The sequence below is a fragment of the Leptosomus discolor genome, chromosome 6, assembly GCF_034619465.1.
Source record: "Leptosomus discolor isolate bLepDis1 chromosome 6, bLepDis1.hap2, whole genome shotgun sequence".
Classification (NCBI taxonomy): domain Eukaryota; kingdom Metazoa; phylum Chordata; class Aves; order Leptosomiformes; family Leptosomidae; genus Leptosomus; species Leptosomus discolor.
Window position 1 is genome coordinate 19,770,534 of NC_141396.1, and position 16,746 is coordinate 19,787,279.

Here is a 16,746-nt window from a genome sequence, read left to right on the forward strand (position 1 = left end):
GTGCCTCCGCCGGGCCGCAGTCACCCCACGGGGGAGGCGCGAAGGGGCGCGGGACACACCCCGGCGCCCAGCCCTTCTTCAGCCGCTCGGGGCTGGGCAGCGCCTTCGGCCCGCGGCTGCCTCCCCGCTGCTGGCAGGACGGCGGCCGCCCCCGTCCTCGCCCCGTCACCCGGGCGGCCGCCCCCGCCCCTGTCACGCGGTCCCGTGCCCGTGGCCGCGCTCGGCGGAGGCGGCCCGTAAGCCTCGGCGGGGCCCGCTCGCAGTCGCCCCAGCGCCGGGCTCTGCTTCGTCGCGGCGAGCCGGGGTCTCCCGCCTCCTTCCCGCGGGGCCAGCATGCGGGGCCTGGTGGTCGCCGCTCTCCTGCTGCAGAGCATCGCCGCTTCGGGCGCGTTCGCCAGAGGAAGGAGAAATGTGGACCCCGAAACGAACATGAACATCGTGAGTGGCGCGGCAGGGGCAGAGTGCCCGAGTCTTGTCACCGGGTGTGGCCGCGGGGTTGTAACGGGGCGAGGAGCGGAGCAGAGGGGGTCTGGGCGGCGTGCGGCCCCTTGGCGGCCGCGGTGGAAGCCCGGAAGGCTTCAGGTCAGCGGGCAGCCTGCTGCTGCTTATACCCGCTGCTTGTGCATCGTCTTTCTCTTTTCCTTCCAGGTCTTTCTTGGTCCCGTGTTGCCTGTGGCAGATCTTTCTGTCACATATTTTCTGATCCAGACCCTTGTTTTTTGCTGCAGTCGGGACATTGTTTCTTAACTGCTAGAAAAGCGCATGTTTATGAAGCGTACTTGCGCTGCTAGCGTGATGCTCCCGTGTTCTTACCCACAACTGTGTTACTTCCCATTCGGCATTTACTCTCTTAACTTTATTCTCCTTCTGCCACAATAGCCAACTCCAGAAAATTCTTGCTTTTAGTAACTGGTTATTAGTTGTGCTTTCCTCTGCCCCATCTAACCTGTGCCATTTTTTCACATGTGCGAGAACATACTTCAAGCTAGAAATGCTTAAGAGCTATAAGAAGTGCTTCAGTCATCACTATCATCTAAATATCATTTTGAGGACTGAAAATAGTAATTTAGTGTAAGGCTAATAGCATTTGAAAGGAATTAAGCCTTAAAATTAGTTTGGAATGTTAACGTTGCTGTGGATGATTAAAGATTATTTAGCAGAAACAGCATGTTTAATTACATGCTCCTTCTCTTCCTTGCCCAGCAGCCTACAAGTAAAACTCTGATCATGTCTTGCAGTTCTTACATTTTCTCAAGGCATGGTTGGTGTCTTCAAGCCAGTTAATAGCAAGTTCCCTTTCCTAATGGAGTTGCATCAAATGAAAATAACAAAGTCTGAGACATAAGAGATGGGAGATAAACCTACTAATGCAATCATAGTGTTAAACAAGCATGGGTTTATTTATTATTATTTTCTTGTTTGGCTTGTAAGCAAAGTCACTTAAAAACTTAAAAGCTCTGCAACAGACATAAGATTTGAGGAGAAAGGCGAGTAAGAAGTGGCAGATGAAACTACCAGCTGAGGTGGCAATGTCAGCAGCTTGCACATGTGAAGAGTGTGACCTTAGTGTTTTAAAGCTGCTGTATTTGTGGTTCATTTTAGCATGTTGCCTGAACAGGATTGTGTTGTCTGTCTAACAGAGAATTCGGTGTAAAGTTCAGATATAAATCTGAAATGTTTTTAAGGACCTTTGCCCAGGTGGCCAACGCCAACAGCATCCTGGCTTGTATCAGAAATAGTGTGGCTGGTCGGACTATGGAAGTGATCGTGCCCCTGTACTCATCACTGGTGAGGCTGCACCTTGAATACTGTGTGCAGTTTTGGGCCTCTCCCTGCAAGAAAGACACTGAGGTGCTCCTGGAGCACATCCAGAGAAGGGCAACGAAGCTGGTGAAGGGTCTGGAGAACAAGCCTTATGAGGAGTGGCTGGGGGAACTGGGGTTGTTTAGCCTGGAGAAAAGGAGGCTGAGGGGAGACCTTATTGCTCTCTACAACCATCTGAAAGGAGGTTCTAGTGAGGTGGGTGTTGGTCTCTTCTCCCGAGTAACAAGCAATAGGACAAGAGGAAATGGCCTCAAGTTGCACCAGGAGAGGCTTAGATTGAATGTTGGGAAGAATTTATTCACTGAATGGGTTGTCAAGCATTGGAACAGGCTGCCCAGGGAAGTGGCAGAGATATGTAGATGTGGTGCTTAGGGACATGGTTTAGTGGTGGCCTTGGCAGTGCTAGATTAATGGTTGGACTCAATCTTAAATGTCTTTTCCAACCTAAACAATTCTATGATACTCTTGATTCTATGATTAAAGAAGCCTTTCCCTTCAGGAGAGAGTAGCTCTTCCTTCCTTTTCTTTCATATGCTGCTGTGGTGCCAGTGGCTTTTTGCTATCCTCACGTGTTCGTTACTGGAAGATACTGCTTTCCTTGAGAGCAGGCACTTTCAATTTTTGTCTGCCAAATCCACATCTCTGTGTTTAGCCCTGTTATCATAATCTCCTTTTCAACACTTCGGTTTCCTTTCTCACTGTAAGCAGCACGTGAGTAACAAATGTGACAGTGAATGGGGACAGGTTAGGGAGTCCTCCCAAATTCCTAGGATAAGGTTTGTGCTCTGGCTAGTTCCTGACTCCGTACTGGGATAAGTCTTATAAAAAAAACTTGTCTGCATCAAATGGGTGGGTGGTATGGCACATTCATACCACATCCTTTAATTTCAGCCACTGTCTCTGGCAGGAACTCAGAGTACTTTGGACATGTTAATGAACTGAGGAGGCTGGCAGTCTGACTCCAAGGCGGTTTCTTTTCTTTCCTCAGAGTCAAATAATTACCTTCAGGGGTTACCCTAGTGAGGAGTACGAAGTGACAACAGAAGATGGATATATCCTTTCTGTTAACAGAATTCCTTATGGAAGAAAAGGCCATGATAGGAGCAAAGGTAAGATTTATGTCTGCTTGGAAAAATGGGAAGTCATGAAAAAGCACTCTTTGATTTATGAAACTTTTGCTCCTTTCATAATCCAGAAAAATATTTAAGACTGTATCACCTATGCGGTTAGAATGTTTTGTTGGTGAACGCTATGGCCAAAGTAGATTAGGCACATGTGCAGTGACGAGTAAAAGAAGGGAGAAGGAGTTAGAAAGCTGTATTTTCCTGGTATTGCCTTTTTGTGACATTAATACAAGCCCTTCATTGTTTGATTTTTTTTGAGGGGCTGAGAGGCCTGGATTTTCTTGGAAGTGGAAAATAAGGGCTGAGATTTGTTTGGGTTTTTTAAAGAATAGTTGCTTGAAAAGATACTGATTGTAATGTTGTTGGTTTATTTCAAACTTCATTTTAAAAAATGCTTCTTTATTACAGATAAGTTTGTTAAAAATGCCTGACCGTTTTCAGAAGTAGGAGCAGTTCACATGACTTTTTTTGGTGAAATATAACTAAACTACAAGAGTTGCCATTAGAATGTTCACAAAATAGTTACTGCCTGATTTCTCCATAAAATAAGAATTCTCTTGTTAATCTCAACTTCTCTGAAGCTCCCTTTGCAGTAAGGTACCAGCCAGACCAATAGTGCATACTACTGGGCTGTCATATTTCTACACAGCTGCTTAAATAGGTAAAACAATATAGTAAGATAAAATCCCTTCAGAACATCTTGAATAGAATACATTTGAAAATATATTGCAAATTAAGATATGTAATAGATAGTTGACAGTAGTCAGCCCAGACCAGGTTGTTTTATGGACGTGATTTGATGAGGGTCTGGGAGGAGCATTGGCATCTGCCGCCAGAGCACATTGTTAGAAGCTGTAAGAACTACTGTGAAAGCTGGTGTAAAACCATGGAAGGGCTGCAGGTGGTGTACAGGTGAGGAGGTGGGGGAGAGGAAGGATGGGGGGAATGTAAGCTGAAACTGAAGGGAGCGATATGGGCAAAGGTTTTTGCAAGGCCAGAATGATGGAATGCTTTAAAAATGAGACAAATATGTGTAGAAGAAGAGAGACTCATAGCCTTTGACTTGCTATCCCCGTACTCTGCCTATGAAATTAACAGTGTATTTGTGCAGCAATGGCTGAATTTGGTATCAGTCTTGTTGCCACCCCTTATAAAAGATCCTACAGACAATCGCATGCATACAACAGCAGCCTGTTTGCATGGAAACTGTACATACTCTAAGGACTGCCTCAGAACCCTTTGGACTGAAAAAAACCTAGGATGAGGGGTAAAAATGTGAAGCTCACAAGAGATATCGGTGATTGTCCTATAGCCTTGGGTGTGAACAAGACCTGTGGAAAACCCCTCTCCTCTGCCGAAGGCCAAGCAATAGGCTTCCTGACCTTATCTGTTGTTGGCTTTGTATGAGTTAGGATGTTTGCACTGTCCGCTGACTCTCACAAGGTGGGTGTGTAAAGATCAGTGCATGGACGAGGCCAGTCAAACCTGGCAGGTGTCTTTGTACTTAAGAATTTCAGAGAAGCCCACAGGAAAAAGACAGACTGCCTTTGTACCTATTGATTTTTGTCGAATCCTTCATCGATGACATAAGCAAACAGAAGTTTCCTGACCTGTGGGAATTCTCCACATTCCCCTTGCCACACCCTCGACCCCAAGTTCATGTTTTGCAAAGTGCTTTAATTTTAAAAACAAGGATTACTGAGCACATTTGAGGAAGTATGATCTCCTAGAAGAATGAAGATTTCAAAGTTCATGTTGATCTTAAGTTTTTATAGACTTGGTATCTTTTCACAGAAAGATACGAATGATGTGTTACTGCTGACTTAGTGAATGTATACCATAATTCTTCTTTTGCAATACCTGCATAATGTGAATAGGTTCCCTTGAAATTATGTATCACATGATGTTTTGGAACCTGCAGTTCTTCAGCTAAAAAAAAAAAAAGGAAAATGTCCAGAGAACCTAAAAGCAAAACATCAATGATTTTTGGGTTTAGTATTAACTAAAAATCTAGAACAACCGCATAGCATGGGTAAAAAGGGTGTGGAAATAAGTCTCTCTTCAACTTCTTGGGGGTGCAGTGAAGGGAATGAAACGTTCTATAGGGGAAAGCTTAGTCTAAGGACCTACCTTTCTTATTCCTCTGGGGTTTTTAGCATCGGATGTGATACAAAATTATTATTGTCCGAGTCAGTTTGTGATGCCATTGTGCAATTCATGTGCAGATCTGGTGACTGCTTGGTAAGGTGGAAAGGGAACCGGCAGAAATTGAAGGCTAATAGGAGAACAGAATTATAGCATTAAAGCAGTTAAACAGTTTTCCTTTTCCTGTTATGAAACATGCAACTAGCAGCTTGAGAAGAGCCTGTTCTTCAAAAATCAGAAGTTGGTCAATGTGAGTTTAGTAAAAGGGAAGAAGGTATAAAGCTAAAAGTGAACATAACTGAAAGCAAATTGAATGTTAGGCTTGAAAATCCTGCACACTGTTCATAAGTCAATGAAGTATTACTGCAGCGGAGTAAACAGTTGTGTTGAACTATACTATCTCCAGTGCCAGTTTGACACTGCTGGACACTTACTCTGGTTGCAGCAACAGTATACTGCAACATGGTTTTTTAACAAAATGGGAAAAGCAGGTACCAAAAAAGGTCCTTGTCGCAAGTATAAAGGTTGCCAGCATGAAAGAATATTGCTAATTTGGATTTTGGAACTCACAGCAAACATTTACAGACATAACCTGGAATGGAAGGTATAGGTCACTGAAACAGTTGTGATTTGGCTGTTGCTGAAAGATCCAGGTCTAAATTATCAATGGAGGAAGTATTGCGTGAGTTAGTGTTGTAGTAAAATGATGTGTCACTGGAGAAGGTGAATTCCTGAGTAATCTCTGGCATTGAGCTAAAGTTACCATGTTATCGGATTTCAGTCATTAAAGCAGAAAAAAACCCATGCCAAACGCCTGTGCTACTGCAAGATCCAGAGACAGGTCTTTGGATTTTCTGAAGGTCATGTTCCTCCTAAAGGATTATATGTTAATTTATTTTCTTCATGTAGAAGCAGGAACCCTCAGTTTTTTAATGATCCGTATTGCACATAAAGTGTCATTTCCCTTTTCAGGATGGGGAAGTAAGGAGAGAGGCTTCCTAAATTCCACCCCGGTCTTGACTGTGGTTCTTTTAACTACTTAAGTCAAGAAGAGAAAGTCCTTTGAAACCTAGATTCCCTTGTTGGCTACTCATACTGCTTTTCAGGTTCTGCCAGCAGTTTGTTAATGGAAGGCAGTAGCATACTGAGATAATATCAGTACCAGTTGCAGAGATTTCCATAGCTCAGCACCCTAGTTTGGCATTGTCTTAACTGGAAAACATCTCAGTAGCACATATATGGCAATGCCTTCCCCAGGTTTAGGGGCAGGGCAAGGGTCATAAGCAGTTTAGCTGTCTCTGTGTTTGGACCACTTTTGGGTGAGTATTTGTGAGCTTGAGACACTTGTAAGGGGTAACCATATTTTTCTTCTAGCTTCTGCTTTGCTCATGTTTACTTACTGCACATTGCTTTTTTGAACTTCAGGGAGTCTTTTGCTCTAGTTAGGAAACTAACAGATTGCTAGTTTAAAATTCTTAATGATAAAAAGTAGCTTTTTATGAAAGCATGTGATTTTATAGCACTATAAATATTATACAAATTGCTAATCTGAGTAGGTTAAGTCAAGTAGTTAAATATTCGAAGTGCAAATCTAAAGCAGACTTTCAGTAACTCACTTGAATTCTTCTTAGGCATTCAATTCCAGATAAACGGGAAGCTATGATAAATGCTTTATTTTTCAGGTCCAAGGCCTGCTGTGTTTCTGCAGCATGGTTTGCTTGCAGATGCCAGCAACTGGATCACAAACTTGGATTACAACAGCCTTGGCTTTATGCTGGCAGATGCTGGCTATGATGTATGGCTGGGAAACAGCAGAGGGAACACCTGGTCCAGGAAACATACGCACTTCACAGTGAAGCAAGAAGAATTCTGGGTTTTCAGGTATCCTTGTCTTGTTAATGGCTTTCAGTGATGTGTGGTGTGAAGACTCAATCACCAGGGTGTTCTGCTTCATCCAAAGGAAGCTTTTCTTTATGTCCAGACAACTGATCTAGAGTGCAGTAAAGCTCTGTGCAGTTGTTCCACGCTGATGACAACTGACTTTTTATCTTTGTTTTGTAGCTTTGATGAAATGGCTAAGTATGACATTCCAGCCTCAGTGGACTTTATTTTGAAGAAGACTGGCCAGGAGCAAGTATTTTATGTTGGCCATTCACAGGGCACCACAATGGGTATGTGAAGACATGCATTCATTAGAGTATATTGTGTTTGAAATGATATCCAGTTCCATATATGTGGTTTAATGCTGAAAAAAATAGCACTTGTGAAATCTAGTGCTGCTGGTTTTTAGCTGCTTCTTGGAATACACATCAACATTAGAAAGAAAAGACTTAACCTTTCTGTGTTTACTTAAAGTGGGAACCTGTTGAAATGATGAATTGAAGTCATGGGTAGCCATCAGTACACTCTCTATTAAAATAAATTGAAGTGTGCATAATAAAATCAGAATCATCAGACATGTAGAATAAAGATTCCCATTTCCAAAATATTTTGCTGTATGTAAGGCCTGGCTCCGGTGCTTTTAGACCTGCAAATAGAAAGAGCTGGAAGAGTGTTGGATTGGTTAGCATGAACTTGTTTTTCAGAAGAAAACAAATCCTTCTGATTTGCCTCATTTAATTTGTGTTCCCTAGTAACTAGATAAATTTAAAATATCTAAACTGATCCTAGAGACAACAGTCAAACTATTAATCTAAAAATACTTGTGCACACTCAACATATCTTGGATTTTATAGAATCACTGCCAGGTGAAATTCTCATCTAACTTGTGTCAGTGAGGTTTGTTAATTATTCTCGTGTTGTTTACAGCTTTCATTGCTTTTTCAACCTTGCCACAGCTGGCTAAGAAAATCAAAATGTTCTTTGCCTTGGCACCAGTAGCTACAGTCAAGTTTGCCACTAGTCCTCTGGCAAAATTGGGAGTGTTTCCTGACCTGCTGCTCAAGGTTTGTATTTGAGTGTAAATATTTTAAGCCAAATGAGGTGTCCCACTTTCTAGTTGAAAACAGCATAGCAAAGAGTGTTAATAACTGTGATTAGATTAACATGTTTGACAAGAATACTGGACCAGTTTTTCCATAATAATGTTATGGAAATAAGCAGTGGCTTCTCTGCCTTTACTGCTGTCTAGTGAGACAATTTGCATCAGTTTAAAGTAGTATTTTACAATTACAACTTAATAGATGGAATAATTTTTTTCCATTTACATGTTTCTAGAATTTGTGCTACAGAAATCACATGATTAATTGAATAGTTGTTTTAGAAGAGTCATATGATAGCTTTATCAGAATACTTTTGAATTGTCATGAACTTCAACGGATTTGTTTCACAATTAACCATTTGGTATTAGAAGAGGATCCTTCAGAGGGTGACTAAGAGCAGCAGCTTTATTTAGATGGTGTGACTCATCCTCTGGAGGAGTTTACCTTTCACCATCAACATCAAAGAGAATGTAGGCAGACTGGCAGGCTGCAGTAAGTGCCTGAAGTCAGACGTTGTGAACACCCTGCTGTGTGTCATTTTTAACCATCACTTTGCTTTCCACCACCCGGGGAGATTCCCACGCGGAACTGTTTGTTCTGTTAGCTAAACCCTTCTCTAAGGTACCTTGTGTGCATTTAGCGCGTGTCTGTTTGCATTATTAGTTCCCTGCTCCAAAGGCAGGCACATAAAAGTGATAATAACAATTGTGGTCTCCCGTTCCTCATGTAACGAACTTTGTCTAATGAGGATCGTGGCTGATCAGTGCCCTGTGCAAATATTCATGTTGTGTTGAGGAACTTGATTCTCATGGTGACTTGCAAAAAATCTGGAGTGCAGAAGTACATGACAGCTGCAAACCCACGGGTCAGCTGTATCTTTAAAGAGCTGTGTCACTTTTAAGGAAGTGCTCAGTGGGCCATTTTCAAATCCTTGGACTTTTTAAAAATACTCATCAAGAGGAAGGGGCCACCACAGCTCATGCAACTTGTTTTTCAGACATGGTTTGAAAAGAGGAAGTTGCAAGTACAAAGCCATTTAACGTTAACAGATGCAGCCTAAAATATTTTAGTCTTAAACAGTTCCATTTAACAAGAAGCTGTGTAGTATTCCTTTAAAATACTGAATTTAAAACTGATTAGAATTTGAGGTTAGGTTTGGAATTCTTTAATGATGGTCCCAGTTCTCACGTACTTTTTGTGAGGGTAATGGACTGCATCATTTGTAGCAGAAGCACTAATGGTGACCTTCCCATTGGACTGTAAACAAGGCTCGTAAGGAGGAGATAAATCATTTTCATATGACACACCTGTCACCAGTGCAAATGGAAGTAATAACCTCAAGAATGTTGTAGTATAAAAACTAAACGCAGGTAATTCAATGCAATTACATGTTTGTCCTATGTGTTATTTTATAGGACATGTTTGGAAAGAAACAATTCCTCCCTCAGAATTCTTTGCTGAAGTGGCTTGCTACCCATGTTTGTACCCATAGAATACTTGATGACCTTTGCGGCAACATTTTCTTTCTTCTGTGTGGTTTTAATGAGAGAAACTTGAATATGGTATGTTTTAGTGACTTTTAATAGCAGAGTAATTGTGAACTCTAACGGAGTATTGACTGTGTATCTTTGTACTGCTTGTCCTTTACATGTAATTAGAAAAAAAATAATGCTGCCTTTATCATACTGAGTTTGGCTGAATATCTTTCCTTGGTGTAGATGTAGTTGCCCAGCTTGGTTGGATAGAATTAACCTTTTAAGATGTTACTGGAAAGCTAAAATACATTATTTTAGATCTGTTGGGGAAGTGGATGAGAGAAGTTAATTACTATGATGGTGTAAGTATTTAATTCTTTTTGCAAGGAAGTGAGGAATAAAGATACAGTTTCAACTGTTTTCAAGAGAGCTGATGAAGTTTTATGGTCTCTCGGTGGACGTGTGCAATTACTTTCTCTGGGACCAATTTCTGACCCTGCTGTTGGCTCCACCGGTGGTTCTAGTTCCAAAGGACTTGTTCATAAGACTTGTGTTGTTATCCAAAAGCTAGTTAACAGCAACTGACATGAGACTGCCTTTTTCCGTAATGCTTCTTAAAGTGTTTCTAATTTTGTGGAAATCTGTGGAAGCTGGTATCAGTGTACCCACAGGTGGATGGAAGCTCAGGATCTTTTTTATTGGAGTGGGATAGAATCAGCATTATTTTTTTCACCATTCTGTGTGCAAAAATGTACAATTTTTGTATTTTGTGTCAGGGTGAAAGTGCAATTTTTTTATGTTTTCTTGCCCAGCACATACAGTTTTCATGGTTTTAGTGGTGAATAAGGTTTTTTTTTTTTCTGCCAGGATTTAAGTTTCCCCTGGGTATTTTACACTTCTAAACTCAAAGTGTATGAAGTTCTGAATCACTTTGGACTGAGAGTTACTAGTTCAGATGTAGAGTAATGCAAGATTTCTCTGGAGGTCTGCCTAAATATTAGTTAATGTGCTCCTGATTCTTACAATGCTAGCACTTTTTAAAAGATATTCTGAATATATAAAAAATCCTTAGGGATACCATTATCAGATTTAAAGTTCAGCTTTAAAGTTCTGCATTTAATTGTAAGTAATCCAGAAACAATTTGAACTATTTATCTCATCTGATTATATGGCTTCAGTTAACTTTTGTTTGTAACAGTTTTAAGAGGAATGGAAAATTTTCTGTTAGTCGTTCAAGAAGCGATAATGGTTGCACTGTGAGGAGTAAACCATATTAATTATGTTGTTGCAGAGCCGAGTGGATGTATATTCAACACACTGCCCTGCAGGGACATCTGTACAAAATATGATCCACTGGAGCCAGGTAGAGTTTCCAGAATCTAAAATGTCCATGACTCTGGCTTGTTTGTACAGTATTGTTATGTCTGATATTTAAATGGAATAAAATGCCAAAACATGTATGTAGCATAGCCTGAGAGAAATCCTGGAGCTGCCAGTTGTCAGAACGGCAACTGTTCACTGCAGCTGCTTCCATAGTACTGACTTACGGTGGCTCACCCCTCTCCCCTATTTCTTTGAAGATAGGCTAACTGTAAGTACTTCAGGCCAACAAACAATGCAACGGAATAACTCAGCTCGGAGAGATGCTGTAACAAGTATTTGCTCCCCTTTCAGCAAACTCTGTTTTGATTGCAAGTTATATTTTTAGCCGGTGAAAACCAGCAGGCTTCCTGTTCTGTTCTGTTCTGTTTGGCTCACTTTCTATTTTATTAGTCTATTTTGAATTTCACCTCAGTGCATGATTTCATGCCTATGATGCTATTGTGCCTGAAGCTTGCTCAGCAGGCTGACAGATGTGAGAAGACATTTGCCATGGAAGTGGTGGTCAGTGCTACTTGTGGTCTTGTAACTGGACTTGGTCGTTTATTCAGAAGCAATGTGTTCTGCTGTACATAGCTGTTCAAGTGTTGGCTTGGAAAGAAATTTGTGAAGACTTTTTTTTTTTCCAGATCCCTATTATGTAGAATTCTGTTTCTGAAAAATAGGTGGTAAATCATACAGAGTAGGCTTTCTAAGAAAGCTTCGTGCCGTGTTCATATATATTTAGACAGCAAGGTAAATATTTCAGAAGTAAAGATGGAGCTGCCACATCCTGACTTTGGATACACTGAGCTGTTTTCCTTAATCTTTCCTACCATTGCTATGAAAGAGTGTGAAATCTTAAGTGACAAAGCCTAATGGTATTGAATATTCATGTTTCCCACTCCTGTGACACTGGGCAAAGCAGTGGCACTTGTCCTTGTTAATACTTGGCATTTCACTGTTTCTTCTGTCACTTGCCTTTGCCAGTTTTCCAAATGAGCTATATTTTTTTTATTCCTGCAATACAAGTGTTGTGGTTCTTCTTTGCATGTGTGATTATTTGTTTATTTCTAGGCTGTGAAGACTGGGGAACTCAAAGCTTATGACTGGGGAAGCAAGGCTGCAAACATGGCTCACTACAACCAGGTAGACATCTTTTACAGATATGTTGTCCTTCTTCAGAGTCACAAAAGTCTTTGGGCACTTTTCTGGGTGCTGTGCTCATGCTGCATGCTAAATCACCACTAGTGTTGGCCAGTAACCAACTGGAGATCTGCTTTTTCAAAAAAAAACCCAAACAAACCAAAAAACCAAAAAAAAGCCAGGACCATTGAGCTCTGAGGTAGTCCTAAATCAGTGTGGAGCCCATGCTTGGATACAAAGTTGTGACGGCACGCTGTTTCTTGAGAGGGGTCCTGCCTGCCTAGATATCTCATGAGATCCTACTGCACTTCTCACAATAAGGCAGAGGCTGTCAATTCGTGTGTATTGCTTATCTTCAGCCTGTTTAATCTCCATGCATGTTTGTTTCTTAAATGCTGTGTGGAATACTAAAAATATTTTCCCCTTTGTCACATTAGTGACTGAGAGAGATTGCAGGATCATACTTTCAGAGTTGCAATCACTTTTAGTATTTGATTACAGTTTAGAAATAACTTGAATGGGATGCGTTCTTTGAGACTTCTGCTACCCCGCTGTCCTGTAAACGCTTCAAACCACATCTTTACTGCTATGCGTGCTATAATATTGCAGGACTTGTGGAGTTACATTTTCTGTCGAGTCAGGATATCTCCATCTCTAGCTGCCAAGAGAGGAAGAGAAAATGAAAATCTGACATGTTCTTTTTGCATTTGCTGGCATGTTAAACTGCAGTGTAGTACCACACTGAAGACTGGTTCTTTCTAATGCTTTTGTTTTCACTTTCCCCCTCCTCAGTCTGCTCCCCCTTTCTACAAAATAAAAGAGATGACTGTACCAACTGCGGTGTGGACTGGTGGACAAGACTGGCTGGCAGACCCAAAGGATGTTGCTATGCTGCTCACTCAGATCACAAACTTGGTTTACCACAAAAACATTCCGGAATGGGAACATTTGGATTTCATCTGGGGCCTTGATGCACCTTACCGCATGTATAATGAAATAATTAACATGATTAGGAAGTATTGCTAAACCAGCATGGTATTTCAGAGTATTAGTTCACCAGGAATTTGTCTTTTTGGAGCATACGCTTTTCTGACGATAATGCTACATTGTTTATTTATGATGCATTTTTAAAATGCCAGCAATGACTACTGAATTGGATTAATATTTGGTTTGTTTTACTCAGTATTATTTCTCTCTCCTACAGAAATCCTCATTGTATCCTGCTGATTTTGCACACAGTGGCATGGTACTCAAAAAACAGCAGTGTGACTTTGCACAAAAGGACTATGTCGTGTGCATATAAATTTAGTGACATGTCTGAAAGACGAGTTAGTCCATTCAGCACCTCAGGTGCTTGACAATTAGTAAGTATTTCACTGTGCATAAAACACTGCCGTTTCCCAGTACGTTGCCATTTCTGAGTACCTTTCTGAAGTACTCCTTGCACTGCAGTGACCCATTTGGTGCTGGTACTTTAAAAAGCACTTAATGACTTTTTGCTGAGTTATAATTTTAGCCATCACATATGAGCCAGATGACTTGTACAGATGACTACATCAGATGACTTTCTTTTTCAATATTGCCCGGAAGAACTGTGAGGAAGACGGAAAAGATCACCACTGTCATTTGAAATCTCCTGTTTGGGGACTGATTGGTTGCTGCGTTTTTCATGATTTAATGGTGTCCCTGAAGCCTTTCATGTTTTGTGTACCAGCTGTGGATATGGATCGTGATTTGTCCTTGCAGACTCCTGGAACAAGAGAAGTGGTTGAAAGAAATACCACTTTCAGTTAGCTTTGTCAATAGATTATGGCTTTCAAGGAGAGTGATGTAACATACTTGTGTTTTTGTTTTCTTTGCACTGACCACTAGAAAACAAGCTCCCCCAGTATACTACCGGCAAGGGAAGAGCCAAAGCATTAGTTCTATAGCTTGAGTGACTTAATTTGTGTGGACTTTTCCCCTTAACCATCTGCTGCTTTGAAAATCTGTTTACTACTTAGCTGCTTACGTGGTGCTTGCCACCATTGTGTTCAGGAACCATACAACACCCTGGTGAAGCCTGGCAGTATTAGTGGCAGTTTCCATTTGTCTCATTTTCCACTTCAAAATGGGGCTAAGCCCCAATTTAATGAGGGGAGAGGATTCACATCCACTTCAGGGGTCTAACTTTGGAGCTGTAATTGTCTGTAGTATAAGTGCCTTGCACTTTTCAGACTATGCAGAGGACTTTGGCTCCTCTGAATTGCACAAAAGTTCCATGCCAGATGTAGATGTATGAACAATCTCCAGAGTCAGTTGCCTCAGTCCAGATGGTAATTTCTGTGCCATGGTTGGATTCAACTCAGCTTTCTGTCAGTAATCGCAACGGGATAAAAAACCTTTTCTACATGGCATAGAAAATAGTGCATTTTAAACTGAGGCAAATGTTTTTGTAAAAAAACGAAACAAAACACAAACCTGCAAAAAGATACATAAGCCATAAATTTGTTTGTTTGTTCGTTTGGGGTTTTTTATTCCTAATTCAGACTCAGGGAATCCTCAGGCTTTGTTAAGGAAAAAGTGGTTCATGCTACTTCAATGGCAATTCCTAGTGGGACCTCTTAAGTTTGCTTTCTATTTGTAGTAGCCATATTTGCTTCACCTTGCTGTGCTGAAAGGAAGTTCCTGTAGGAATCTGAAGTGGCTAACTTAACAGTTGTGAGGGTATGTGATTCAGCCAGAGCCATGTGCATCATGTTTATTAGGCTTGAGATATTTCAATAAACCCGAGACCTGCTTGGAGTTGGAGTGATGTGTTGTGTTTCACTTCTTGTTTTTTCGTGAATGCATGTGAATCTTTGGGACAGAATCCAGAAAGATGAGGCTGTAGAACAAGTACAATAAAAAAGTAAACATTTTACTTTTGTCCTGAAAGAGGCTTTTCGTAAGCCTAAAAGGCCATTCAGGTTGTTTTGGGAGACTTCTCTGAGACTTTTAAGTAAGGTACTGATTGTAAATAACTGCTCACAAGACAGAGTAATTTTCTAAGCCTCCAGGTGAGGCTCTTTTCAAACCACTGACATGATGGAAAGCTTCTTGTATCACATTCCTAAACCTTGGGTAATTGGATTGCTTAACAGACTGTCTGGTAATCTCATAAATAGCATTTAACCACATAGTAAGGCAGAGAACTCACATTTGCTGTGGTACATTTGACCCAGCTTTTGACCTTTGTCATCTTCAATAATAAATATGCTCAGGCTGTACCTTTTTGTACATTCTGAATACAGTAGATGTGCAGTCAAGATAGCAGGGTGCATTAAATCCTATGTGTTGCTAGCTTTGTCAGCTGATGAACTCCCTGCGTGCCTGAAAATAAAGCCCGAGTAGTGGAAGCTTTACACAAAAGCCGTTACGAGGCTTCTCTGCTTCACTGGAGCAGGGATGGCCATGGGAACTATGAGCTGCTGCGCTCTCCCTGGCTTGCTAAAGCTACAAGCACTGGGTGACACAAACTTTGAGAGGTGTCAGTGGGAAGAAATGTGCAAAATGGGACACTCCGAACATAAAGAAGCTGAGCGAGAAGCAGGTCTAATAAGAATGAGCAGTGATGAATGGTGCATTTTTCAAAGCAGATCTTACATACTTAGTGCCTATTCTATAGACATCTTTGTGTTACAGGTATGTATATATGATGTTAAAGGTTGGCTGAACATCAGCTTTGGATATTGTGAAAGTGTACCAGCATAACAGAGGGCAGACACCTTCTGCTGAGTGGGTCTTAGCATGTAGTGACGTGATCAAACTATGCTAGAAAGCCAGAATAGAATAGTCCCCATTCAGTGGATGGATTTCCAGACTCGCATCCCTGTGTGCATCTGAAGTGAAGGCACAATCCGGTGCTTTGGCTTAGAGACGTACAACACAATTGGGCACACGAGGGCTTATGCAGACATAAAGGCATGTGTTTTTGTCCACGTATTGTGCCTGGAACTTGAAAAGGATCTCTTTATAGTCATCTGCAAGTATATTCACATGGTTCATTTCATGCAGAATGCCTAAGGATGGTAGACTGCATGTATGTTAGTGGTACGTAGTGAATGATGTACTAGCTCCGTGCAGAGCATTTTTACACTATTTAGTGATTCTGTAGCTAGCGATAATGCTGACAAGAGTTTACACATCAACTTAAACAACATGGAAGTGCCTCAGCATAGGAAGTGGTAAAACAGAGCTCCTACTTCCTTGGGCCCTGTAAGGAAACAGTTTTGTCAGCTTGGGAACAAAATAAACCAGTTTTCTATAAATTACTCTTTATGGTGAATGTGCCATACAAAAAAAGGAAGCATGAATACTGTCACATCATGAAAAGTTACAAATGGCTTTGATCTGTAAGATATGAGAGAGAAACCTTGATGGCTGAATAGGTTTTCTGACATATTGTAAAACGAGGCTGTGGGTGATTTTCTTATAATTAAAGCATTTATAATGTCTTCTCCTTTTCTTCGATGTCTCATAAAATAAAAGCACATGCTGCAGCATTGCCCATCATGAGCATGCTAATAATGGCCTCTCCGGTAGCCTATTTTCAAATAACTTTAACAAAATCATTGAAATCATCAATGAAAGGAAAAATTACAAAGGTTGAATGGGCAGTAGCCACACCTGTGACATGATTGCCTTAATTTCTGAGGATACTGAGCTGAGTGT

At 41.1% G+C, this 16,746-nt stretch overlaps 1 protein-coding gene across 1 annotated transcript; it reads left to right on the top strand.

Moving 5' to 3' along the window:
- Nucleotides 1-333: 333 nt before the first annotated feature.
- On the top strand, nucleotides 334-14,844 carry LOC104341146 (putative lysosomal acid lipase/cholesteryl ester hydrolase). Its single transcript, XM_009950802.2, has 9 exons — nucleotides 334-438; nucleotides 2,813-2,933; nucleotides 6,776-6,974; nucleotides 7,155-7,264; nucleotides 7,902-8,038; nucleotides 9,490-9,636; nucleotides 10,841-10,912; nucleotides 11,986-12,057; nucleotides 12,847-14,844. Exons 1-9 carry the CDS (start codon nucleotides 334-336, stop codon nucleotides 13,078-13,080), a joined length of 1,197 nt encoding a protein of 398 aa, XP_009949104.1. The 3' UTR covers nucleotides 13,081-14,844.
- The last annotated feature ends 1,902 nt before the right edge of the window (nucleotides 14,845-16,746 follow it).